Source organism: Polypterus senegalus, chromosome 5 (assembly GCF_016835505.1).
Source record: "Polypterus senegalus isolate Bchr_013 chromosome 5, ASM1683550v1, whole genome shotgun sequence".
NCBI lineage: Eukaryota > Metazoa > Chordata > Cladistia > Polypteriformes > Polypteridae > Polypterus > Polypterus senegalus.
The window spans coordinates 191085513-191111006 of record NC_053158.1 but is presented as its reverse complement, the minus strand read 5'-3'; the positions used below and the strand labels follow the sequence as shown (position 1 = coordinate 191111006).

General features: G+C 44.8%; 1 protein-coding gene across 2 annotated transcripts in view; it reads left to right on the top strand.

Moving 5' to 3' along the window:
- The window catches only part of zeb1b (zinc finger E-box binding homeobox 1b), a 324647-nt gene that overhangs the window by 239376 nt on the left and 59777 nt on the right, over positions 1-25494 (top strand). The window contains exon 3 of one of the 2 annotated variants that reach the window (XM_039753845.1): positions 1734-1793. The exons of the other annotated variant lie outside the window; for it this stretch is intronic. Within the exon in view, the coding sequence (XP_039609779.1) occupies positions 1734-1793 (60 nt within the window). The remainder of the gene's footprint in view (positions 1-1733; positions 1794-25494) is intronic. 2 annotated transcript variants of the gene reach the window in all.

The window sequence follows — 25494 nt, the reverse complement described above, 5'->3', positions numbered from 1 at the left end:
CTCGCCAGTCCTATCCACTTAATTCTGCTAAAATAACATTTACGTCAAGTTTTGAAAGTCCCTAAAGGGGGTCTTACTGTCTACCACACTACTTGGTCTCTTATTCCAAGTGTCTATTGTTCTTTGCGTAAAGAAAGCCTTCCTAATGTTTGCGCGAAATTTACCCTTAACAAGTTTCCAACTGTGTCCCCGTGTTCTTGATGAACTCATTTTAACATCAGTCTCAACCCACTGGACGAATTCCCTTCATCATTTTAAACACTTCAGTTGTGTCTCCTTTAATCTTCTTTTGCTTAAACTGTAAAGGCTCAGCTCTTTTAATCTTTCCTCATAACTCATCCCCTGTAGCCCTGGAATCAGCCTAGTCGCTCTTCTCTGGACCTTTTCTAGTGCTGCTATGTCCTTTTTGTAGCCTGGAGACCAAAACTGCACACAGTCCTCGGTTTAAGACCCTGGTTCTCCCGCGTGGAGTTTGTATGTTCACTCCATGTCTACGTAGTTTTCCTTCGGGTGCTCCGGTTTTCTCCCACAGTCCAAAGATATGCAGGTTAGGTGAATTGGTGACGCTAAATTGCGTGATTTTGAGCTATACGAGAAAGAAATTGTTGTTGTTTTTTGTAGCCTGGAGACCAAAACTGCACACAGTACTCAAGATGAGGCCTCGCCGGTGTGTTATAACCTACTTGGATTTGGACTTTACACATCAAGGTGCTATATAACCTGACAGCCTGTTAGCCTTCGTAATGGCTTCTGAAAACCGTGTAGTAGTTGATAGCGTTGAGTTCACCATGACTCCTAAATCCTTCTCATGTGGTGTACTTTTGATTTTCAGACCTCCCATTGTGCATTCAAGCCTTACATTTTCACTTTCTCCATGTAATCCTTTAAATTTACTGCTTAGTCGCTCTTCTCTGGACCTTTTCTTGTGCTGCTATGTCCTTTTTGTAGCCTGGAGACCAAAACTGCACACAGGACTCCAGATGAGGCCTTACCAGTGTGTTATAAAGCTTCAGCGTCACCTCCTTTGACTTGTACTCCTCGCTTCAAGGCGCTATATAACCTGACATTCTGTTAGCCTTCTTAACGGCTTCTGAACACGGTCTGGAAGTCGATAGCTTAGAGTCCACTGTGACTCCTAAATCCTTCTCATAAGGTGGACTCTCGATTTTCTGACCGCCCATTGTGTATTCAAACCTAACATTTTTACTTCCTATGTGTGATTCTTTACATTTACTTACATTAAACTTCATCTGCCCGAGCATGTGTGCTATCCAAGTCCTTCTGTGATGATATAATATTCCAAATGATCTGCTAATCCACCTATCTTGGTATCATCTGCAAACTTCATGTTAAGCTAAAGATCTGAGGACTGATTGTTATCCAGTGTGCCTTGAGCAGTGTGCCTGTCTGCGGAGAGAGTGTCGACCTTGTTGAGGGGTTTACTTATATTCATGTCTCTGGTGACTCTTCCTATGAAGTCAGTAGATGGATTGGGAGAGCATGGGGGTCATGAGGTCGCTGGAAAGGGGTGTGTGGCGCTCTCTGCAAAAGAACGAAGGTCCAAGTCTTTAGAGTCCTGGTGCTCCCTGTTTTACTAAATGGTTGCGAGACATGGACGCTCTCCAGTGACCTAATGCGGACATCAGTGCCAAGTCTGTCACAGTCTGTGCTGTCAAATGTCGTGGACTGGGCAGTCCGAGCTCAGGATTTACAAGTTTTATCTTTATTCACAGATGTTAAAGAAGATGACTCCCTGGGGCCTGATGCTCATACAGGGGACATTCAATTTAAAGGTAGGAGATTTGGTTAAGTGGCATCCCTTGTCAGTTATTCTAACATAAGACCAAAGTGTTAACACAGAACAACCTTCCTGATTTTGCCTGTGTGGGCTGTGAATGGCATGAGCCCAGTAAAACGTAAGGGTGTTCTCACACTGGGCACGTTTGTTCCATACCTGAGCCCGATTGTCCCGTCACCCTGCACTCACACCGCACTTTAACGTTCTGGGCCTGGGCGTGCTTTCGTCATCACCACGTGACTTTGTGTAACAGCAAAACAAGATCCAAACACAGAGTGACAGCATGTATGTCAAAATGATTGTCCTTATTTTATACTGGTTATTTTTTTGGAATCGTGTAGGGTGGGTAATGCCCTACCCTGCTACAGGTTACGTTATCCGGTGCTGCCAATGACTCCAAAATGCTTTTCTACTTGGTGTGAGGCTGATTATTTTGTCAATGGCATCGTATCATTGAAATTTTTCTTTTCTATTCGGTGAGCTGCCAGACTTACATAGTGCATCCCTAATCTTTAGGTACTGAACCCACATTTTCTTTCAGTTTGTCACGACACTGTTAAGTTGTTCTTTGGTATCCTTAAGCACAAAGATTGTCCCGTATCTTACCAGATATGTCCGAGTTTTTGTGTGTTGTTCTCATCAGCCGCTCTCCAGTGGACCAGAGAGATCCCTTTGCATCTCTGACGTCATGTGTGTGTGTTCTGTGCTCGGGAACACTTAGCGATCACACTGTTTCGTGCCCGGGCCCACTTTTTCCAAGCGACATGGTAGTGAGCACTCTAGTCCAAGGTCCTGGTGGGCCGCAGTGGCTGTAGGTTTTCATTATAACCCTTTTCCTAATTGGTGACCAGTTTTCACTGATAATTCACTTCTTTTGCCTTAATCGTAATTTACTTAACTCAGGCCTCTGAATTGTTTCTTTTATCCATAACTGGCCGTCCCCTGCGGCTCCGCCTGCATAGTAGTGAAACTTTAAAAATTAATAAAGAAACAGGTAACACTAGCTAAGAGGAGGCAAGGTACACTCCAAAACGCAGAAGTACACTGAATCCAATGGAGGCTGGCATGTGAGTGTGGAGGGTCCCAAATTCTGAAAAAAAAATTATCTAAATCCATGAAGTGGTTCTCTCATGAAAGCGGACAGACAGACAGACAGACAGACATTGGATTATATATATATTTATATATATGTACTGTATACAGGTGCCGGTCATAAAATTAGAATATCATGACAAAGTTGATTTATTTCAGTAATTCCATTCAAAAAGTGAAACTTGTATATTAGATTCATTCAGATACACACAGACTGATGTATTTCAAATGTTTATTTCTTTTAATTTTGATGATTATAACTGACAACTAATGAAAGTCCCAAAATATTGTGAAAAGGTTCAATATTGAAGACACCTGGTGCCACACTGTAATCAGCTAATTAACTCCAAACACCTACAAAAGCCTTTAAATGGTCTCTCAGTCTAGTTCTGTAGGCTACACAATCATGGGGAAGACTGCTGACTTGACAGTTGTCCAAAAGACGACCATTGACACCTTGCACAAGGAGGGCAAGACACAAAAGGTCATTGCTAAAGAGGCTGGCTGTTCACAGAGCTCTGTGTCCAAGCACATTAATAGAGAGGCGAAGGGAAGGACAAGATGTGGTAGAAAAAGTGTACAAGCAATAGGGATAACCGCACCCTGGAGAGGATTGTGAAACAAAACCCATTCAAAACTGTGGGGGAGATTCACAAAGAGTGGACTGCAGCTGGAGTCAGTGCTTCAAGAACCACCACACACAGACGTATGCAAGACATGGGTTTCAGCTGTCGCATTCCTTGTGTCAAGCCACTCTTGAACAAGAGACAGCGTCAGAAGCGCCTCGACTGGACTGCTGCTGAGTGGTCCAAAGTTATGTTCTCTGATGAAAGTAAATTTTGCATTTCCTTTGGAAATCAAGGTCCCAGAGTCTGGAGGAAGAGAGGAGAGGCACAGAATCCACGTTGCTTGAGGTCCAGTGTAAAGTTTCCACAGTCAGTGATGGTTTGGGGTGCCATGTCATCTGCTGGTGTTGGTCCATTGTGTTTTCTGAGGTCCAAGGTCAACGCAGCCGTCTACCAGGAAGTTTTAGAGCACTTCATGCTTCCTGCTGCTGATGAACTTTATGGAGATGCAGATTTCATTTTCCAACAGGACCTGGCACCTGCAGAAAGTGCCAAAGCTACCAGTACCTGGTTTAAGGACCATGGTATCCCTGTTCTTGATTGGCCAGCAAACTCGCCTGACCTTAACCCCATAGAAAATCTATGGGGTATTGTGAAGAGGAAGATGCAATATGCCAGACCCAACAATTCAGAAGAGCTGAAGGCCACTATCAGAGCAACATGGGCTCTCATAACACCTGAGCAGTGCCACAGACTGATCGACTCCATGCCACGCCACATTGCTGCAGTAATCCAGGCCAAAGGAGCCCCAACTAAATATTGAGTGCTGTACATGCTCATACTTTTCATGTTCATACCTTTCAGTTGGCCAACATTTCTAAAAATCCTTTTTTTGCATTGGTCTTAATTGATATTCTAATTTTCTGAGATACTGAATTTGGGACTTTCATTAGTTGTCAGTTATAATCATCAAAATTAAAAGAAATAAACATTTGAAATACATCAGTCTGTGTGTAATGAATGAATCTAATATACAAGTTTCACTTTTTGAATGGAATTACTGAACTAAATCAACTTTGTCATGATATTCTAATTTTATGACTGGCCCCTGCATATATAGAGAGAGAGAGTGAGACTAGCCATCCCCCATGGGTGTGCCCACGTACCAGTGAATCAGGACAGTGATGGGGGCCCAGCCACCCTCTCCACTCCTGACATCACACTTCTCTCTCCCCTCAGCCCCCAGCCTCTGTCTCGGATTAGTACGAATATATCGCTCCTGCAAGCGAACTGTGATCCTTAGCGCAATGAGAGAACCGGAATGTTCAAGCAAATTCTAGATAAAAGCCTGATCTAAATCCGTTCAGTAGTTCTCTCGTTCGCTAGCTAAGCAGAGGTAAGGTATACGCCCTGAGGCTGGCGCGTGAGTGAGGAGGGCCCCGCTCCCCCCTCCCCTCGGCCTGATGTGTGTCTCTCGGATTTGTGCAAATAAATCGATACCACAAGCGAACTCTGATACCAAGCGCGAAAAGAGAAGTCGCAAAATCAACCGGGACGTTCAAGCAAGTTATAGAAGAAAACCCAATCTAAATCCGTTAAGTAGTTCCCTCGTGAAAAGCGAACAGACATACAGACAGACAGATGTTGGATTTTATATATATATATATAGAGAGAGAGAGACTAGCAGTCAAACAATAATGAGGCACAAAACAAGCTGCCATATAACCAGCTAGCCTGCGTCCATCACACAATATCTGACAATAATAAAGGTGAAAGTCTCAGTCATGTTGGTCTGCTCAGGACACCAAAACATCTTCACGGTGGTCTTAGAAAACAACAGAAAACCACACACTGTGGAATTAAATAACAAGTTTTAATTACCAGTAAGAATCTCATTAAGTACGTAGTTGGAGCCCCGATTTATGCTGGTCATCTGTTGTCTCGATTCACGTCTCATTTCGGTTTGGCTGCCATTTAATGAAGAAACAAATCAATTCAGAGGACTAAATCCTTAAAAACAGGCCTAGTAAAATGAAGGGAAAAGGAGTTCATTAGCAGTGAAAACTGGGCACTGATTAGGAAAAGGGGGAGAATGAAAACCTGCAGCCACTGCGGCCCTCCAGGACCGGCGCTGGGGACCCCTGCTCTAGTCAGACGAAATGAACTTTGGGAGGTTACATTCGGACAAACGTGCTCAGGCACGGAACAGATTGCTGGTGTGAGTACACCCTAACAGAACGCTGCTTCTTAAAGTGCGGAGCTCAGGAAGCTGGAATGATGCAGTCAAGACTGTTAAACCTTAAGGTTAAGGTATCGGTCGCTCAGGAAGAGTTACATAAATGTGCTGAGCTCCTGCAGCCATAGTCCATGAGTACATTCTACATGCTGCCTGCTGACTTTCTTGGCACTTCCTTGACATCATTATGGTGATCTTTAAATTCTATGTAGATTATTGTGCCAGCATCCTAATCAGGGTTCTTTATGGCAGGGGTGTCAAACACCAGTCCTGGAGGGCTACAGTGGCTGCAGATTTTCATTCTAACCATCTTCTTAATTAGTGACCAGTTGTTGCTGCTGATTACTTCTTTTAATTAACTTGACTCAGGCCCTTTAGTTGTTTCTTTTTCCTTCATTAGCAACCAAATAATAATGAGACACAAAACAAGTCGCCACATCACACAATATCTGAAAATAAGGGAAGGTGAAGGTCTCAGTAAGGTTGATCTCTCAACTCACCAAAACACTTTGACAATGTTGTTATGAAAAACAAAACAGAGAATCAACAGTTTTGGAAATGTCAGTTGTGGCAGAATGAGAGCAACAACAAGCCATGGAATTAAATAACGAGTTTAATTAACAGCAAGAATTGGCTTCTCATTAAGAAACTGGTTAGAGTTTGAAGCCCCAGTTTAGCCGGTCTGATGGCTCGTTTCACGTCTTATTTCTGTTTGGCTGCATTTTAATGAGGAAATGATTCAATTCAGAGGACTGGATCCTACTAACAGGGCTAATAAAATATGAATTAGCAGTGAAAATAGGTCACTGATTAGGAAAAGGGTTAGAATGAAAACCTGCAGCCGCTGCGGCCCTCCAGGACCGGAGTTGGACACCTGTGCTTTATAGCTTTGTGCCAGATGCTACCCGGGTGGCCTTGGGTGAACCTAGGATTGGGTTAAATGTGTTCTATAACTGAATGGATTGTGTAAAAGAAGACAAGAGAGACAGGAATGAGGTTTGGGGATCCACCCCGTATACTTGAACTTTGTGGAATTTCAAGGAAAACACCAAGCAAGTAGCCTCAAAGGACTGAGTCTTAACACGACTGACTCAAATAAGAGAAAGGTGGTGAATATCTATTGGGTAAAGCCCATAAAGAGTCCTTCTGGAAGTTTCTCTCATCTCCACGCAGGTTTCTTCCAGAGTTCATCCAGTGTGACCATCAGGTTCTTCTCTTGCCAAGGCCCTAAATTTGCTAAGTTTGGTTGTTTTTTAGTTTGTTTTATTTCTGTATTTACTTGTAGTACTAGGATGCTGTAGCCATTGTGAATGTAGTGAGAAGTCAAGCAGAACGACCCATTTTATTGGCTAACTAGAGAGATTACAATATGCAGGCTTTTGAGGCAACTCAGGCCCCTTCTTCTGGTGAGATGTTAATACAGAATCTAGAGTTCCCTGTGTTTATATACACACTAGGACAAGTAACAACATTGTTAGACCTTTAAGTGAGACATCTTAAATGTAGGGCAGCAGTAGCTCAGTCGGTAGAGCGGGCTGTCCAGCAATCGGAGGGTCGCAGGTTTGATCCTGGCTCCCGGCATGAGAATGCAGCTGTTGTGTCCTTGGGCAAGACACTTAACCTACCTTGCCTGCTGGTGGTGGTCGGAAGGATTGTGGCGCCAGTGTTCGGCAGCCTCACTTCTGTCAGTGTGCCCCAGGGCAGCTGTGGCTACATAGTAGCTTATCATCACCAGCATATGAATGTGTGTGTGAATGGGTGAATGACTGTTGTGTTGTAAAGCGCCTAGGGGGGTTCTTGAACTCTAGTTAGGCGCTATATCAAATACAGACCATTTACCATCTTAAATGTAAAAAAATTAATAGACCTCTTCCCACTCCGCCAATGAATGAATTTCCACAGGTTCCACATTAAGCAGGCAACAGAGATGTTCCTGTAGTGGCCTACTTCAACAGCCATGGACACTGTGAGAGGGACTTCAATGTCACGGGGCTTACGGACAGAACACAGCAAGAGAGAAAAGAATGGGAAGTTCAACTCACGCTAACACATGAGAACATGGTTTGAATAGAGACAAGAGTGTTATGGCCAGATATGAGGATTGTTTGCATCTCTCGGACTGACACAGACAACCGGACTAGAGACCCTCCATCAGAAACTTCAAAAGACTTTGGTGGACAGTTATCTTATCCAAAGATCTTGACCATACATTGTTCTCCTCTCTTGCTTAATGAATCTTAGCCTGAAGAGGTCTATTAATTTTTTTACATCTAAGATGTCTCACTTAAAGGTTTTCCAATGTTGTTACTTGTCCTGGTGTCCATATAAACACAGGGAACTCCAATTTCTGTATTCACATCTCACCACAAGAAGGGGCCTGAGTTGCCTCGAAAGCCTGCATATCGTAATCTTTTTAAATAGCCAATAAAAGGCGTCATTTTGCTTCACTTCTCACTGTATTTACTTGAAAACTCAGACAAGTAAATAGAAAATGTATCCTTACCGCAAGAGAAATAGCATCAGGAATATGCAATAAAAGGTGTGACCATTAGGGGGCACCACCGAGCCCCTGTGGAATAGCAGATCTGCAGTTTAACAGTCAGGAGCCCGGTGAAGTAATTGGGGCGAGACGCAGCTGCACGTGAGGGTGAGTTCTGACTCAATTGCTTTATCAGCTTTCTATGGTGTGCGATTGAAGCACTGCACCCATATAAGGGGGAGGCAGCATGTGAATTGGAAAGAAGATTGAAAGGAAAAGGGGAAGGAGGTTAAGAAAAGAATGGAGAGAAGAAGGTGGGAGGCGGGCGGAGGGCGGAGGGAGCCGGTGCGAGTGAGCGAACGAGAGAAGGGAGAAAGTCCCTCGGGTGAGCATATGGCTGACACCCAGGAGCTGATCAATTCGGCTGAGCGACCTATGAGCTGGAGCGGCTGAGGTGCTGCTCGGTTGGAGCGACTCCTCATAAGGCCGGGAGAAAAGCAGCAAGAGCTGAAGGGGTATTGAAGGCACGGGTGGTGCCACGGAGCCTGGCAGCAAGAGTCGGAGGCTTGGCGGGTTGCTTTGCCGAAATTACAGACAGCTACAGGGGTCCAAGCCTAGGAGCGAGCGCAGAAGGTTGGCTGAACTGCCGATTAGGCGTCTCTTTCGGATGAAAGATCTCACTTGGGATAACCTGAGGAGACGGCCATTTTAAGGTGAAGCACTGGGGTTTGGTTTTTAAGGAGAAACTTCCTGTCCCAGGGATTTAAACCTCGCTTTTAATAGATCTGTTTATTTCATTGGTTTTAACCCCCACAGTTCACTTTTATGGATTATTTATTTGTTAAACGCACTGCACTTATTGAACACTGTATCTTTTTGATGGTTCAAATAAAAGCACTAAGGTACCATTTCACCTGCTACCATTGCTATGTTTGTGTGTTGTGTCCTCATCCGCCGGCTCATCCCTCGGGTACATTATCGGCGGTAGCGGGTTTAAGAGGCTCCATAGAAGGACCCGGTAGCATGGGGCCTACTCACGCTATCACAACCCCAAACAGCAGACACAGCTACACAAAAACAGTTCCGGGTATAAATAATCGTTTTTTTATTTACAAAAAATACCTTTAACAGGTTTCTTCCTTTTGATCCATCCCAATACAGAACAACAAAACAAACGTTTTCTTCTCCTTTGTCCTCGACTTCTCCCAGGCTCCTCTCTCGACCCCGACTTGCCTGGCTTGAGATTGAGCAGCGGTTTCTTTTATCTGTGACCAGGGAGTCCTTTCGGTGATAGGGCATGGCCTGTTTGGAAGCACTTCAAGGTCAACCTGAAAGTAGGGCCTTGAAATCCCAACAGCTCCCCCGGTGGCTCCCACAGAACCCCCCATGGGACTACAGATCCCAGCATGCAATTCCCAACCCCAGGATACTGCCATCTGGTGTTTTGGGGGTGAAAATGTTCAACGCTGTTCATCACCCCCTCTCTCCTTCCTTTGCCCTGGTGTCTCTGCCAGGTAAGGATCTTTTTTCAGCTCTGGTCGGGATGCCAATCCATGTGTGCCATCCATTACAAAGGATTATTTCAAGATCCCTGTTGCTGTCCACGAAAAGTGTGGATTGATACTCAACAGTTGCCTTGGCTTGAAAAAAATGACTTATTTAGTAAGTTTTCACTCTTTTCCTATGCCCCCAATACCCTCTATTGTAAAGTGCAAGTATAGGCAAGATATTATTTTTGTAATTTATAGAAAGTGCTTAACTTGTCAACATAACTTCCCGTTGCAAATGCATGTTTGTTTGTGAAGAAATAACTTCAACTTCAAAAATACCAAACTTATCCTTTAAGTGGTCTTCCTCAAGACTACCCAGCATTACGTGAGTTGCCCCTTGTGATTTAACGTCCATATGCCATGGCCACCACCCGACACTGCCAGCCTACTGAAACGCAGAGGAGTTGCAATGCATTTAGAGTGGCGCGACCCACTCTGCCTTGTGCTCTTCATTGGATTAGCATTGAGAGGGTTCCTAAAGCACTTTGGGCGAGCGCTCACATTTATTAACTTAAAATTGATTGAACGATTTCAGATGTTGGCCGGCGCTCAAGTCAATACGCAGAGAAAGAAACTTCGGTAATCTGGGTCGCCAGATGTGAATATTAATTAAAAGCGTTAGGAGGAATCCACAAGAGGAGGAGGCCGCACTCGTGTTGGCTTCCCGTAAGCCAAGGTCAGAGGAGGGCAGTGCCAGGGGCCTTACACAAAGAACTGAAAATGGTTGAAAGCGAAGACCTTTAAACGTTGACGTGTTGTTGGAAACAGCAGACGAGTGCGATCGCGGCGGGGACCTCAGTGGCCTCTCCTTGTAGGTTTTACAGTACGTTATTATTTGCTCCCATAATAAAATTCTGTTTTTTTGGCACCACCTCAGCAAGTGTTATGAGCTGTAACAAAAATAATGACTGTTATGAACATAATTAACACAATTACAGCAATCATTCTGTTAGAATATAAAAAAACAAACCTTTCCCGACCCATAGCAGTGGTGTGTTCATTTAGCCAAAAGCTTTCCTGCGATAAACTCAGACATGCACCCAAATGATAGCAGCGGCTCCCAAGCTCAGTCCTAGGGGGGTCCCGGCTGCAGCGGTTTTATTCCAACCAGTTTTGACATCCAGCTCTCCTTTTGATTGTTTAGTGAACTCATCTGTTTCCTCTTGTTCTTGTTCCTCATAATTCTTGGGGTTATTTTTTTATTCATTTTCATATGTTTATTATTTATTTTAGTCAAGTTAAATTTATATATAGATATATATAGATATATATATATACTAGCGACTGGGAGCCGATCGAATCGGGCTACAGATTCTACATTTGTGAAATCCATACTTTCTCTGCAAAGAATTTTTTTTTTTAAAGTCCTTGAAATGATTTTGTTATCATGGCACTGATTTGTGCTTAAAATAGATCTTCTCGGCCGATGTAATGAAGAGCTTCCTGTTTAAACAAGGCTGCAAGACGTGAACTCAGCTCTTCGGTGCACCTCATTTGATTTTTCCGGGCAAACAAATTTTCAAAACAAACCGTATTTTAGTATAATTATACTAATAATTATGTTGCCGTGGTCATTTTAGATCTGAGATCAGCTAAAATTTAAACAATGACCGTTGTTAAATACCCAGCCGTCATTACTCAGTTTGCCAATAGATGTCAAAAGGACGGATACCAAAACCAAACTGCCCAAAGATAGATTTCGATGTACCAAGCAAATGGCGATACGTTCTAAATTACTAACGGTTCCGGAGCTGTCGAAGGGTTTATGTCAGACAACAATGTTAGTTGTGGAAAGTACGCCCCACCAAACCAACGTTCCAAAAACCAACCGAACTTACTGTTATCTGCTCGAACCAACACGACTTACCATACTCGGCCGTCCAGCAGCGTCACTGAAGCTTTCGAACATTCTTAGCCAATCATGCAATACTGCACCCGCGTTTGCCACGTTATGTTCTAACTTGTATTGAGTTGAGGTATTGACGCGAACACCATACATACGGATAGTATAAAATTATATATAAGGCTATATATATATATATATATATATATATTGTGAACCTGGCCCGGACACAGACAGGCGGACATGTTGTTTAAAACACCACACGTTTATTTACACTAATTATTTACAATAAAGGTCACTAAGACCCCAACCAATGGTCACTCAGACCTCAGTCACGTGCACAATACCCCAAAACAATCACAGTCCTGGCCACAAATGCCTGTGTTCGGGCCGCCTCCACAGCTCCTCTTGCCTCGCCCTCCTTCCACCCGACTCTAGCCTCGAATGAATGGAGACGGCCCCTTTTATATGGTACCCGGATGAGCACCAGGTGTTCCCGGCATTCCTCCTCTGGCCACGCCCCAGCGTGACAGAAGTGCCGGCTGTCCTCCCGGCTGCTCTCCGGGCGCCGTCATAAATCTTCTCCCCAGCACTTCCTGGTGTGGCGGAAGTGCTGGGGTAACAGGTCCCAAGGCATTGGGGCCTCCTGGCGGTGACCACGGGCCCCACAGGGTTGGGCTCACATGCCCTGTACCCGTGGCCCCAAAGCAACCCGGAAGGCAACCCCACGTGATCCAGGGTGGGTGCAGACCCACATCCGGTCCTTCGTCCGTTGTCCCGTCCTGCTACTTGGTCATGGCCCCTGGCATCCCTGACATATATATATATATATATATAGATAAGCTTAATAAGCACTGACTCACCCATCACGAAATCTCCCGAACCATGAGGACTTGGGACTTGAAATTTGGAATGCAGGTTACCCTTGGCCCATAGGTGCTCGCTAAGAAAAGTTTTTAAAAATTTCATGGGTCAAGCACGTTCTGTCTGTATGTCTGTCCGCTTTTCATGAGAGAATTACTTAACGGATGTAAATCCTTGCTTCAACTTTCTTGTTGATGTTGTGACTTCTCTCATCGCGCTAAGAATCATAATTTGCTTGCAGGAGTGATATAATCACGCTAATCTGAGCCAGAGACTGGGGGCCGATGGGAGGAGGAAGCGTGACGTCAGGAGTGGGGAGCCAGGCAGGGCCATAGTTCACTTGCAGTACCGATGTATGTACGCAAATCCAAGAGAGTGGCTGTGGGCCGAGAACGGGGGTGCAGGGCCTTCCTCATTCACTCACCAGCTTCTATTTGAGTCGCTGTACCTCTCACCACGTGGGGCCTCCACTTAGCTAGCGATACCTGTTTGTTCAGCAGACATTATCACCTACACATTGTTAAGGAGTAATGTTTGACGTTTTTGAGAGAGAGTTGAGAGCTCCGTGTGTTTTAGAGGGTAGCTAGTGATTGGCAGAGATATCACGGCTGCGTGGGGGATGCTGTCCCGTCAGAGCTGAACATGATCAGATGTAGTGCCAACGTCGATTTATTTTTAAAGTTTGTTCTGTTTCACTGCTATGTGGGCCCTGCCATGGGGTACAGCTAGTTTATTTATAAAATTACATTTACTGTAAAAACAACAGAAGTTGTACCAAAGTGCTGTACAAAAGAACATATAAGACAATCGTAAAGCAAATAATTATGTAAAAGGTTGTTAATGACTGTTTCATTTCAATCTTCCCCCCCTTCCTGACAATCTTACCCACAGTGAAAGGCGGGAGAGAAAAAGTGGGCTATTAACTAAGTCTTAAAAACCTCAATAGAAGGAGAAGATCTGATGGGGAACGGCAGATTGTTCCAAAGCCTAGGAGCAACAACTGACAAAGCCCTGTCACCCCTCAACTTCAGCCGTGATCTTGGAACTGCAAGCAGAAGTTGAGCAGGTGACCTAAAAGTCCCCCATTCCAGAGAGGCGATAAAGGAGATTGCAGTTGTATTTTGGGGTGAAACCCTGCAAGGCCTTAAAAACAAAGAGTCTTCTTCTTCTTTCAGCTGCTCCAGTTAGGGGTTGCCACAGCAGATCATCTTCTTCCATCTCTTCCTGTCCTCTCCATCTTGCTTTGTCACACCCATCACCTGCATGTCCTCTCTCACCACATTCATAAACCTCCTCTTAGGCCTTTCTCTTTTCCTCTTCACTAGCAGCTCTATCCTTAGCATCTTTTTCCCAATATACCCAGCATCTCTCCTCTGCACAAAGAGTAAAATTTTAAAATTAATCCAAAATCTCACTGGTAGCCAGTGTAGAGACGCCAGTACTGATGAGATATGCTGTCTTTCTCTAGAGCTGGTTAGAAATCAAGCTGCTGCATTTTGATCCAGTTGAAGGAACAGCAGGGCAGATTTGGGCAATACCGCATCTAGGGAGTTGCAGTAGTCCGGCCGAGATGTGATAAAAGCATGAATCGCGGTTTCCATATCCTTCTGTGGAAGAAAGGATTTTAATGTTGAGATTTACCTCAGTTGGTAAAATCTGGACTTTACCACCGTGGAGATCTTTTTGTCAAAACTTGGTGACAACTCAAAGATGATACTCAGGCTCCTGACATCATTATGAATTGTAAAATGGCTTGTCGTTACTTTATGTACTTCTGGTCAGCACCATTTTGAGTCGTGGTAGCCATTTAACGTAATTTCACATGCCCAGCGATTTTTCAATCATATAAGCTGACGTGGTTTAGCGGCTAGATCAGCAACTGCATTCGGCAAGTCTGAATTACTTAATGACTTGTGACGTTGGCTGGCCTGTCATTACCAAGATCAGCTCAGTCACCGTGTTTTTCTATAACAGTGTGACATGCATTTTAGATCTCTGAAAATCACTTCCTGTAAAATTTCCTATTCTTTCAATGGGACTTCCTGTCTATTTTAAGATAACTGAAAATTCACTGTTGTATGATCTATTTAAAATACATTTTTAGATATCTTAAAATTAATTTCATGATATCTTAAAATGGGCACCACGTTGGCACATTGGGTAGCGCTGCTGCCTCACAGTTAGGAGACCCGGGTTCGCTTCCCGGCTCCTCCCTGCGTTGAGTTTGAATGTTCTCCCCGAGTCTACGTGGGTTTCCTCCCACAGTCCAAAGACATGCAGGTTAGGTGCATTGGCGATCCTAAATTCTCCTGTGGGTGTGTGTGTGCCCTGCAGTGGGCTGGCACCCTGCCTAAGTTTTGAATCTGAGAGAAAAACTGGAGTGCCTGCTGCAAGAACAAACATCTCCCAAAGAATGGACATGTCAGTGGATTTACATAAAGTTTACATGAAGGTGGAAACAACGTAAAAGAGGATCGAGCAAATGGAGGAATTCATGGAGCTCATGTACGGTAGAAACCTCACCCCAGCTATAGATCAAGAGTCACTAGAGGTCTTCGTGAAATAGGACTCTATAGTTAATGAGTGTGACAGAACTGTGTTTTTCTTTCTGCTACTGTTACTCTTAATGGCGTTGCACTGACAAGCCTAATACAGAATCAATGGATGGTGAATTAGCCAGATGGCGGCCATCGCATTTGTAACAGAGCCTCTGTTTCTTTTTTTTGTTCTTCTGTGTTTAATTATCAAAGCACCAAGGTGATATGAATTTTACGACGAGCAGACAAAACAATAAAAAGAGAGGTGAGCACTGCTGCCTCATGGCTACGGAGTCTGGGGTTTGAATCCCAGACCAGTCCCTGCCCATGTGGACTGTGCAGTATCTCCTGTTATCTGTGTGGGGTTTTCTCAGGGTACCCCGATTTTTTTCCCCCTCATCCCACAGACTAGAATTAGATACGTGATAGGCGTGAAAAAGAAATGCGACTGCTTTGCAGCAGAAAAGATTTTTAAGTGATTGTTCCTTTGAGGTTGAAGTTACCATTAACAAACAGTAAAGATGACGCCACATCACCCCACCAGATTGGTGGTACCGGGACATGTGCAGAAATACAAAGAGATTAGAAAGGCACATTGGACATAAAGGAATACGTTTGTGACCCAATGCACTTTGTAGTGATATCCAAGAATAAATTTGAATCTTCATGCAGAACGGAGAGAAAAAATGTTTATGACATAATGGAAGGCAATTGTGCCCAATGCTCTACAGTGGCACATGAAACTGAACAAATGGCAAAAAAAAGGACCTCTCACGTTACTCATATCACAGTTATCCAGATGCAGGCTCAAAATGTAAAAAAATACACATGTTTTGGCTATTATATCGTTCAATAAATGCTTCCAGAATGATCTGCACACACTATGAACAGGAAACCTAAAGCCTCATCAGGAGGACATTTTAAATTGAAGACAGGGCTCGTGACCAATGACTCTTGAATGAGGACTCTTGACTGTAACCTGCCAAATTTGGCTGTTTTTCTTCTCCACATCTTATCTTCTGCTTCCTTTCTAAACTACTTGCTGGCATAAGGACTGGTGAGATGCCCCCAGAATCCCTGATGAGCTGGACATAAAGCAGACAGCAAGCTTGGACAGTGCGGCAGTCCATCACATGAGCCCCTCGTGCACACAACCACACTCATATTGAGCCAACGTCTTTGGAGATGTGGGAAGAAAAGCAGGAGAACCCTTACAGCCATGAGGAGAGCGTGCAGACGTCCAGGAGAGGATTTGAAGTCCATAGTACAGGTCTTTAACAGATGCTTTCGTCTGCTGCAGTGGTTTTTAAACTTTTTATTTTTCTCGCAACCCAATTTTAATTAGTGTCTTCGAAACCCAGTCCATGATGACTAAGAGACCAAGGCAGAGAGGGGGTCCCCTTGGAGATTTGCTGCCAACAGTCATGGGTAGGGAGGGTTCCCCCTTCAAGAATCAACATTGACAGTCATATTTGGTGGGGTTTGGGGCTCTTTAATGGTGGACCAATGGCAATTGCTTAAACTGCCTGTGGCGACCCATTGTGAGACACTTTGCAAACTGTATGCGACCCTTTCCCAGTGAATACGAGGGGGTACTCAAAAATAACCGGAATTGAAAAAAAAAAAAGGTGTTACTTACTGAAACTTTAGCCTCCTCCAAAGTGCTCTCCACGTGAATGAATGCACTTGTCCCAACGGTTTTCCCTACTGGTGGAGACATTTTTGGAATCGCTGAAAAGGAACATTGTCCGATGCCTGCAGCAATTTTTTCTTTGACTTCCTCCACAGTGCTAGTGATGGGTCGTTCTTGAACGATTCGTTCATTTTGAACGAATCTTTAATGTGACTCGAGAAGAACGAGTCGTCTCGTGGGAGTGATTCGTTCAGTCGCGCATGCGCATTTGCGCAACTTCCTATAGTTTCAGTATTGGAATTGATTCACCTGTTTCGAGTCTTCGGGTTTTTCGAGTCGCTCGCTCATCACGTGACAGCCCCATAAGCTTAACCAATGCAGTCTGAGTCGGAAACAGAATTGATTAGTTCATCTCTCGAGTCTTCGGGTTCGAGTCGTTCGTTCATCATGTGACAGCCCCATAAGCTTAACCTAGTATGCAGTCTGAGCCGGAAACAGAATTGATTAGTTCATCTCTCGAGTCATTGGGTTCGAGTCGTTCGTTCATCACGTGACAGCCCCATAAGCTTAACCAAGTATGCAGTCTGAGCCGGAAACAGAATTGATTAGTTCATCTCGAGTCTTCGGGTTTTTCGAGTCGTTCGTTCATCACGTGACATCCCCATAAGCTTAACCTAGTATGCAGTCTGAGCCGGAAAGAGAATTGAACGAAATGACTCAAAAAATGATTCGTTCATTTTGCTGAACGAGACTCAAAGATCCGAGTCAGTAAAATGATCCGAACTTCCCATCACTACACAGTGCAAAAATGTACGGAAGCGTATTAGGGCCACAGGAAAAAAAAAATACGGACACAGTGAAGGAAAAAAAATTAAAAAAAAAAGTCGACATGTTGACTTTATTCTCGACATTTCCACTTTATTCTCGCCATTTATGTCGAGATTAAAGTCGACATTTCCACTTTATTCTCGTATTTTATTTTGACAGTAGAATGTCGCAAACTAAACTTCATCTTAAAATGAATGTTTAATTTACTAGATTTTCTCAAACCCCATCATAAATTAATGAACCCATCCCAGCAAGCATCGTGTGCGAGGCAGGAGTAAATCCTGAATGGGGCGCCAGCACATCGCAGGGTGAATACGAGCAACACATACAGTAGCAGGGTCAATATAACGTAACAAAACCCCACATCCTACATGACTTTGAAAGGAAACTGAAGCACGCCAAGTAAAGCCACCAGAAAAACATGCAAACTCAAGGCAGGGAACATAGCACAGACAAAGCAGTCTTGAAATGAAAGCACTTCTTTAAACAAACGTTGTACATTACCCATCCATTCTTATTGCCAAGGAGAGCATTTCACTTTACGCAAGAACTTTCCATTTTTAGCTTGGCGACGTACAAAACAACCCCCCGTTTCATGCTGCTTGTGATGTGGCGCTCGTTGCCATTTGAAAAACTGAGAATGGTTGCTTTTGCTTTATATTTTTTTTCCAACAGCGCAGTGTTGTTTTGAAAGCCGCATATAAAAATGTTGCCAGGTAGTGATGATGCCAGGTAGAATGACACAAAAGCCAAGATGCTTTCATCGAGCTTGCTTGTTCCATTTTTCCAAGCAGCCCCGGGAAACAGAAACTTTTTTTTCTACCCCTCAATCTCTTTGCTTTGCATGCTCACCGGCTTTTTCTCTTTTTTTCAAGAATTTTTTTTTTTTTTTGTAATGGAAGATTTTAAACGTTTTTGACACTCTGATTGTTTATGTGCCAGCTGCTGCCATGCACTCCCAGTACAGAGGTGACCAACTTCTAAACATGCTGGAGCCATAAATCGAGTTACCATTTTGTAACTCTGACAAATCCTTCCTTTTCTTTAACCCAAAAATAAATCATTATGGGATGGCAAAAACATCAGACACAGAGAGGCAGACATGTAATCCAGTCATTACCAAAAGTTCTGAGAATGACCCGAGTGTTGGTCTTCACAAAGTGCGCTACTTCAGTGTTTTTAGATCTTTTTGTCAGATGTTTCTCTGGTATATTGTAGTAGAATTACAATCAGTTCATGAGTTTCAAAAGCTTTTACTGACAATGACATGAAGTTTATGCAATGAGTCCATATTTGCAGTGTTGGTCCTTCTTTCTTTTTCAAGACCTCTGCAATTCATCCTGGTAGGCTGGCAATCAACTTCTGGGCCAAATCCTGACTGATGGCAGCAGCCCATTCTTGCATAATCAATGCTTGGAGTTTGTCAGAATTGGTGGGTTTTTGTTTGCCCACCTACCTCTTGAGGATTGACCACAAGTTCTCAATGGGATGGGGGTTCATTTTGACTTGTGGATATTCCATCTTTTCATTGAGCAGTAGGGGTGGTCCCACCTTGGTCATTTCGACTCACAGATACTTGATCTTTTCATGGACCTGGGAAGTGGTGCCACCTTGGACAGTTTGACTTGCAGATACTCCATCATTTCATTGAGCGGAGACTTTGGGGGTTTGGGGGTCAGGAACCTTGATCATTTTGACTCGTAGATACTCAGACTTTTCGCCCTGGGGGGTCCCACCTTGGTCATTTCAACTCACTCAAAGATCTGAGGAGTGGTCACACCTTAGGCATGTCAACTCATGGGTACCTGATCATTTCATCAAGCAGGGATGGGGTGCCACCTTGGACATTTTGACTTGCAGATACTCCATCATTTCATTAAGCAGAGACTTGGGGGTGGGGGGCACCTTGATCATTTCGACTTGTAGATACTCATTCTTTTCATTGGAGGGTGGTCCCATCTTGGTTGTTTCGACTTGCTCAAAGATCTTTTCATTGACCTGAGAAGTGGTCACACCTTAGGCATTTCAGCTCATGGGTACCTGATCATTTCATCAAACAGGGAAGGGGTGTCACTTTGGACATTTTGACTCATGAATACTCAGTCTTTTCATTGAGCGGTAGGGGTGGTCCCACCTTGTGCATTTCCACTCACATATACTTGATCTTTTCATGGACCTGGGAAGTGGTCCCACCTTGGGCATTTTGACATGCAGACACTCCATCATTTCATTGAGCAGGGACTTGCGGGGGGGTCACTTTGGTCATTTCAACTGGCAGATACTCATTGTTTTCATTGGGGTAGGGGGGATAGTCCCACCTTGGTCATTTTGACTTGCAGATACTCATTCTTTTCATTGGGGGGGTGGTCCCACCTTGGTCGTTTCGACTCACTCAGAGATCTTTTCATTGACCTGAGGAGTGGTCACACCTTAGGCATGTTAGCTCATGGGTACCTGATCATTTCATCAAGCAGGGATGTGGGATCACTTTGGACATTTGGACATGTGAATACTCAGTCTGTTCATTGAGCAGTAAGGGTGGTCCCACCTTGTGCATTTCAACTCACATATACTTGATCTTTTCATGGACCTGGGAAGTGGTCCCACCTTGGGCATTCTGACATGCAGAAACTCCATCATTTCGTTTAGCGGGGACTCTTCACCTTGATTATTTTGACTTGCAGATACTCAGTCTTTTCGCTAGGGGTGTAGTCCCAGCTTGGCCGTTTTGACTTGCAGATACTCCATCATTTAATTGAGCAGGGACTGGCAGGGTGTCACTTTGGTCATTTCAACTGGCAGATACTCATTCTTTTCACTGGGGGTGGGGTTTTGGTCCCACCTTGGTCATTTCGACTCACTCAGAGATCTTTTCATTGACCTGAGGAGTGTCATGTCAACTCGTGGATACCTGATCATTTCATCAAGCTTCTGCTTGAGGGGTCACTTTGGTCATTTTGACTCATGGATACTCAATCTTTTCATTCAAGGGCTGGTCCCACCTTGGCCATTTTGACTCGCAGATACCCCATCATTTCAAGTAGCAGGGTGTTCTTGGTAAAAAGCCCTTTGCTGGGCGCACACCCACAACACCCTGACGCTTTGTGGAATTTAGCTTTCCACCTTTATGCTTCCCACCTTTCGCTTCTCCTTTTGTGCGTCCACAAGTTTTATAAATCTGCCAGTTGGTCCAACAGCAACAGCAAGCTTGTGGCCATTAGAACAGTCTAGATGAGAACAGGCCATTCAGCCCAACAAAGCTCGCCAGTCCTATCCACTTAATAATTCCAAAAAAACATCATAACGAATGACGGATAAATGATGGATAAAATTTAAATGGCTGAAAAGTCTCCTTCAAAGATCCCAGCTAAACATTTAAACACGTGTCATGTGTGCAAAGACCACATTACATGTGTGTGATGGGCAGCCATGGTCATTACCCGGGTCGGGATGCCAGCAGCAGGGCCATCTTAACACATGGACATGCTGGGCAGTTGTCCGGGGCCCCCATGCTAATCTCTGCATGTTGTGGTTGTGTAGGTGGGCAGGGGTCCCAGTGCACTTTGACCGGGGGGCCTATAATGCTGTTAAGATGGCCCTGGCCAGCAGGATGGTAGGACTGGGGAAGAGAGCATCCACAAGACACTACCTTCCCCGGGACGCTAGAGGGCAGCCCCCCTCAGCACCACGGATTCCTGCAAGGAATACAGTGGCTTTCCAGAAGGGGTTGAATACTTTTTCAACCCACTGTATTATGACTCAGTCAGTCCCAACAGGCAACTGAACCCGAGAGTCCACATGCTTTGGAGTACGACGGCTATCTGCTGTGCCATCTGCCTGGCACCCAATGGGCAGCTGAACCCGAGAGTCCACATGCTTTGGAGTATGACGGCTATCTGCTGTGCCACCTGGCTGGCACCCAATGGGCAGCTGAACCCGAGAGTCCACATGCTTGGGAGTACGACGGCTATCTGCTGTGCCACCTGCCTGGCATCCAATGGGCAGCTGAACCCGAGAGTCCACATGCTTTGCAGTACGACGGCTATCTGCTGTGCCACCTGGCTGGCGCCCAACAATGAAACATTCATTTCTATAAAAAACATCCCATGACTGTAAGATTTTGTAAGACAAACCATCTGAGCTAAAGTTTATAATTATTGTTTTCTAACAGTTCCAGCTCAGTCTGGCTCATTTTCAGACTTCTAACCTCGTTCATTCAAGACCACTTTATATCCAGTGCATTTTATAGCCTAATTACTCTTAATTGATTTTATTTATTTATTTACTAATTACGTTTCTTTCAGCCAGAAAAAGTGTTGTAATCTTCTGGCAGAGTTTGCAGATTTTTATCACGTGGGGTTCATCCATCTCATCCAGTCTGGCCTTAATCCATTTTGCTATTATATTTCTTATCAAGCATCAACATACAACTAATCCCGGCTCTATTTTAAGCACCTAGCAGCCCTGGCAGCTCTGTAGGCTGTCATCCACACTGACGCACAACTCATTAGGCCTCGACACGCTGAAGGAACCTCTCGGATTATCTGTATTGCCTGCATATTAACTAAAAAAAAGGTTGTTCTCACATTCCCCGGACAAGCGACTTCTTATTTTGTCAGCCATCAGTCATAATATTATTGTCTCGCCCACGTTCCTGATGTCAAGGTAAGTCTTGTGCAGCCTACTGACAGGCCGTGTGTTGAAGAGGCGCCAGTGCCTGGCATTAGCACCGCACTGAGGGTCATTTCAGTTCTTGGACCTCCGTGAGCTGAAGGCGTTTTTCCTAATCATGGCTCTTATGAGGCTGACTGCCTGTCTTCACCGTCGGCTACTGTAATGAAAAGACAGGGGAGAGAAAAAGGTTTGGGGTTTCAATATCAGGCAATTAGAAAACATTCGCGTAGCGTAATCACAAAAGACTGAGTGCCAAATAGACTAACTGAGGAAGGAAGGTGCGGGCGTTTAGAGTTGTTGTAGATGAAGAGGCGGGTCTGTGCGGGCAAAGGCAGAAGTGAGGTCAGTAAGAGGGCGTGGCCTGGACAGGAGGGCAGAAGTGAGGTCATTAAGAGGATGTGGTCTGGACAGGAGGGTGGAAGTGAGGTCAGTAAGAGGGCGTGGTCTGGACAGAAGGGCAGAAGTGAGGTCAGTAAGAGGGCGTGGTCTGGACAGAAGGGCGGAAGTGAGGTCAGTAAGAGGGTGTGGTCCGGACAGAAGGGCGGAAGTGAGGTCAGTAAGAGGGTGTGGTCTGGGCAGGAGGGCAGTAGTGAGGTCAGTGAGAGGGCGTGGTCTGAACAGGAGGGCAAGGAGGTCAGAAGTGAGGTCAGTAAGAGGGCGTGGTCTGGACAGAAGGGCGGAAGTGAGGTCAGTAAGAGGGTGTGATCTGGACAGGAGGGCAGAAGTGAGGTCAGTAAGAGGGCGTGGTCTGGAAAGAGGGTGGAAGTGAGGTCAGTAAGAGGGCGTGGTCCAGACAGGAGGGCAGAAGTGAGGTCAGTAAGAGGGTGTGGTCTAGACAGGAGGGTGGAAGTGAGGTCAGTAAGTGGGTGTGGTCCAGACAGGAGGTCAGTAAGAGGGCATGGTCTGGACAGTGGGGCAGAAGTTGGTGTTAGTTTACATGGGTTTCCCTTCTGTGCATCTGCAGAGGAAGAAGAGAGCTTAGTGGACTTTATTACCCCTTGAGCTGACATCTTACCTTCCATTAAGCCCTTTGACTGCCTCACGTGTGTGTCAATACTTATCTTAAAACTGGCCTTAGTTTGAGTTGTTACTAGCTGTCAACCCAGTGCCAGGCAAAGAACATTCGGGAGGACATTTCCTGTCAAATTCCTAAGAAGGTACTGTAGTTGGTATTATTAGACTTCGATGACCTGTGGGGGGCACAATGTCAGGAGCATGCTCACGTTTCCTTTCATAAATGGCACCCACTCAGTCTGCTCAGAGTCTGATGACCATCCCCCCCTTGTCTTCGGTAGCACAAATGGTGCCCCTTTGTGTTTATACTGCAGACTTTAAAGAGCGTATGCCCCCTGGTATAAAGAGTGTGCAGAGTGTTACTTTCATAAACGGCACCCAGAAGGTAACAGCGCCCACTCAGTATTGTTTTCCCCCTCTGTGTCTGCAGTGTTACGCCCCTGAACTTTCATAAGTGTTTTTTTATTTTACTTGTGTTTGATTTGACTGTTGCACGTCTCTCCCAGTTTTACTCAAGAGTCAGGGCAGTCTTACAGCTTCTTTTCTCCTTCCAGCAACCCCAGCTATAAAGCTGACACTTCCAGGGCTGCGGGGAATTGAAATCAAATGAAGTAGCGTAACCGTGATCAGCTCGGCTGGCCCCCATTCTTGCTCTGCAAGTGGTTAAGTAAAACACGCATCTAGAAAGGAAAGAAACAGAGACGGGAGAAATTCAGGGTAGAAAGGCAGTTGGTGAGAGTGGCGGTCACGGGGCGAGGGGAATGGGCTCCTATTCGACTGCACCAGGCGTACTGCCACACCAAAGACAGGTGACGGTACGGAGGAGTCTGGCTGTGAGCATCCAGGTGGTGACCGACTGAGGTGTCTGGGACAAGCGGCCCACTTGCTGGCATCTCTGCCCCACCTCGGGGACCCAGTGGGTGAGCAGGAAGGAGACAGTCTGGAAAAGTCCAATCTAAACTTTTAGACTTGTTTTTAACCCTGGGTTTACTTATTTATTTGGTGATTTTATCCCCCACTTGTTTTTATTGAATTATTTATTGGTTATTTATTTTTGGAAGAAGACCGCATTGCTCTTTATTTATTGGACACTGCATTTTGATGTGGAAGAAAAGCGCGTTTGCACCAGTCTTGCTTGTTTGTGTCCTCATTGCACTAGTCCATCTCAGTTATGACTATCGATACCCTGGGAAAAGGGTGATGCCAAGGCTGTGGGTACCACAGGGCATCACATACAGTGGGATGCAAAAGTTTGGGCAACCTTGTTAATAGTCATTATTTTCCTGTATAAATCATTGGTTGTAACGATAAAAAATGTCAGTTAAATATATCATATAGGAGACACACACAGTGATATTTGAGAAGTGAAATGAAGTTTATTGGATTTACAGAAAGTGTGCAATAATTGTTCAAACAAAATCAGGCAGGTGTATAAATTTGGGCACCGTTGTCATTTTATTGTTCCAAAACGTTTAGAACTAATTATTGGAACTCAAATTGGCTTGGTAAGCTCAGTGACCCCTGACCTACATACACAGGTGAATCCTAGAATGAGAAATGAGAGTATTTAAGGGGGTCAATTGTAAGTTTCCCTCCTCCTTTAATTTTCTCTGAAGAGTAGCAACATGGGGGTCACAAAACAACTCTCAAATGACCTGAAGACAAAGATTGTTCACCATCATGGTTTAGGGGAAGGATACAGAAAGCTGTCCCAGAGATTGAAGCTGTCTGTTTCCACAGTTAGGAACATATTGAGGAAATGGAAGACCACAGGCTCAGTTCAAGTTAAGGCTCAAGTGGCAGACCAAGAAAGATTTGGATAGACAGAAGAGACGAATGGTGAGAACAGTCAGAGTCAACCCACAGACCAGCACCAAAGACCTACAACATCATCTTGCAGCAGATGGAGTCACTGTGCATCGTTCAACCATTGGCGACTTTACACAAGGAGATGCTGTATGCGAGAGTGATGCAGAGGAAGCACAAACAGAGCCGCTTGAGGTCTGCTCAAGCACATTTGGACAAGCCAGCTTCATTTTGGAATAAGGTGCTGTGGACTGATGAAACTAAAATTGAGTTATTTGGGCATAACAAGGGCGTTATGCATGGAGGAAAAAGAACACAGCATTCCAAGAAAAACACCTGCTACCTACAGTCAAATATGGTGGTGGTTCCATCATGCTGTGGGGCTGTGTGGCCAGTGCAGGGACTGGGAATCTTGTCAAAGTTGAGGGACGCATGGATTCCACTCAGTATCAGCAGATTCTGGAGACCAATGTCCAGGAATCAGTGACAAAGCTGAAGCTGCGCCGGGCTGGATCTTTCAACAAGACAATGACCCGAAACACTGCTCAAAATCCACTAAGGCATTCATGCAGAG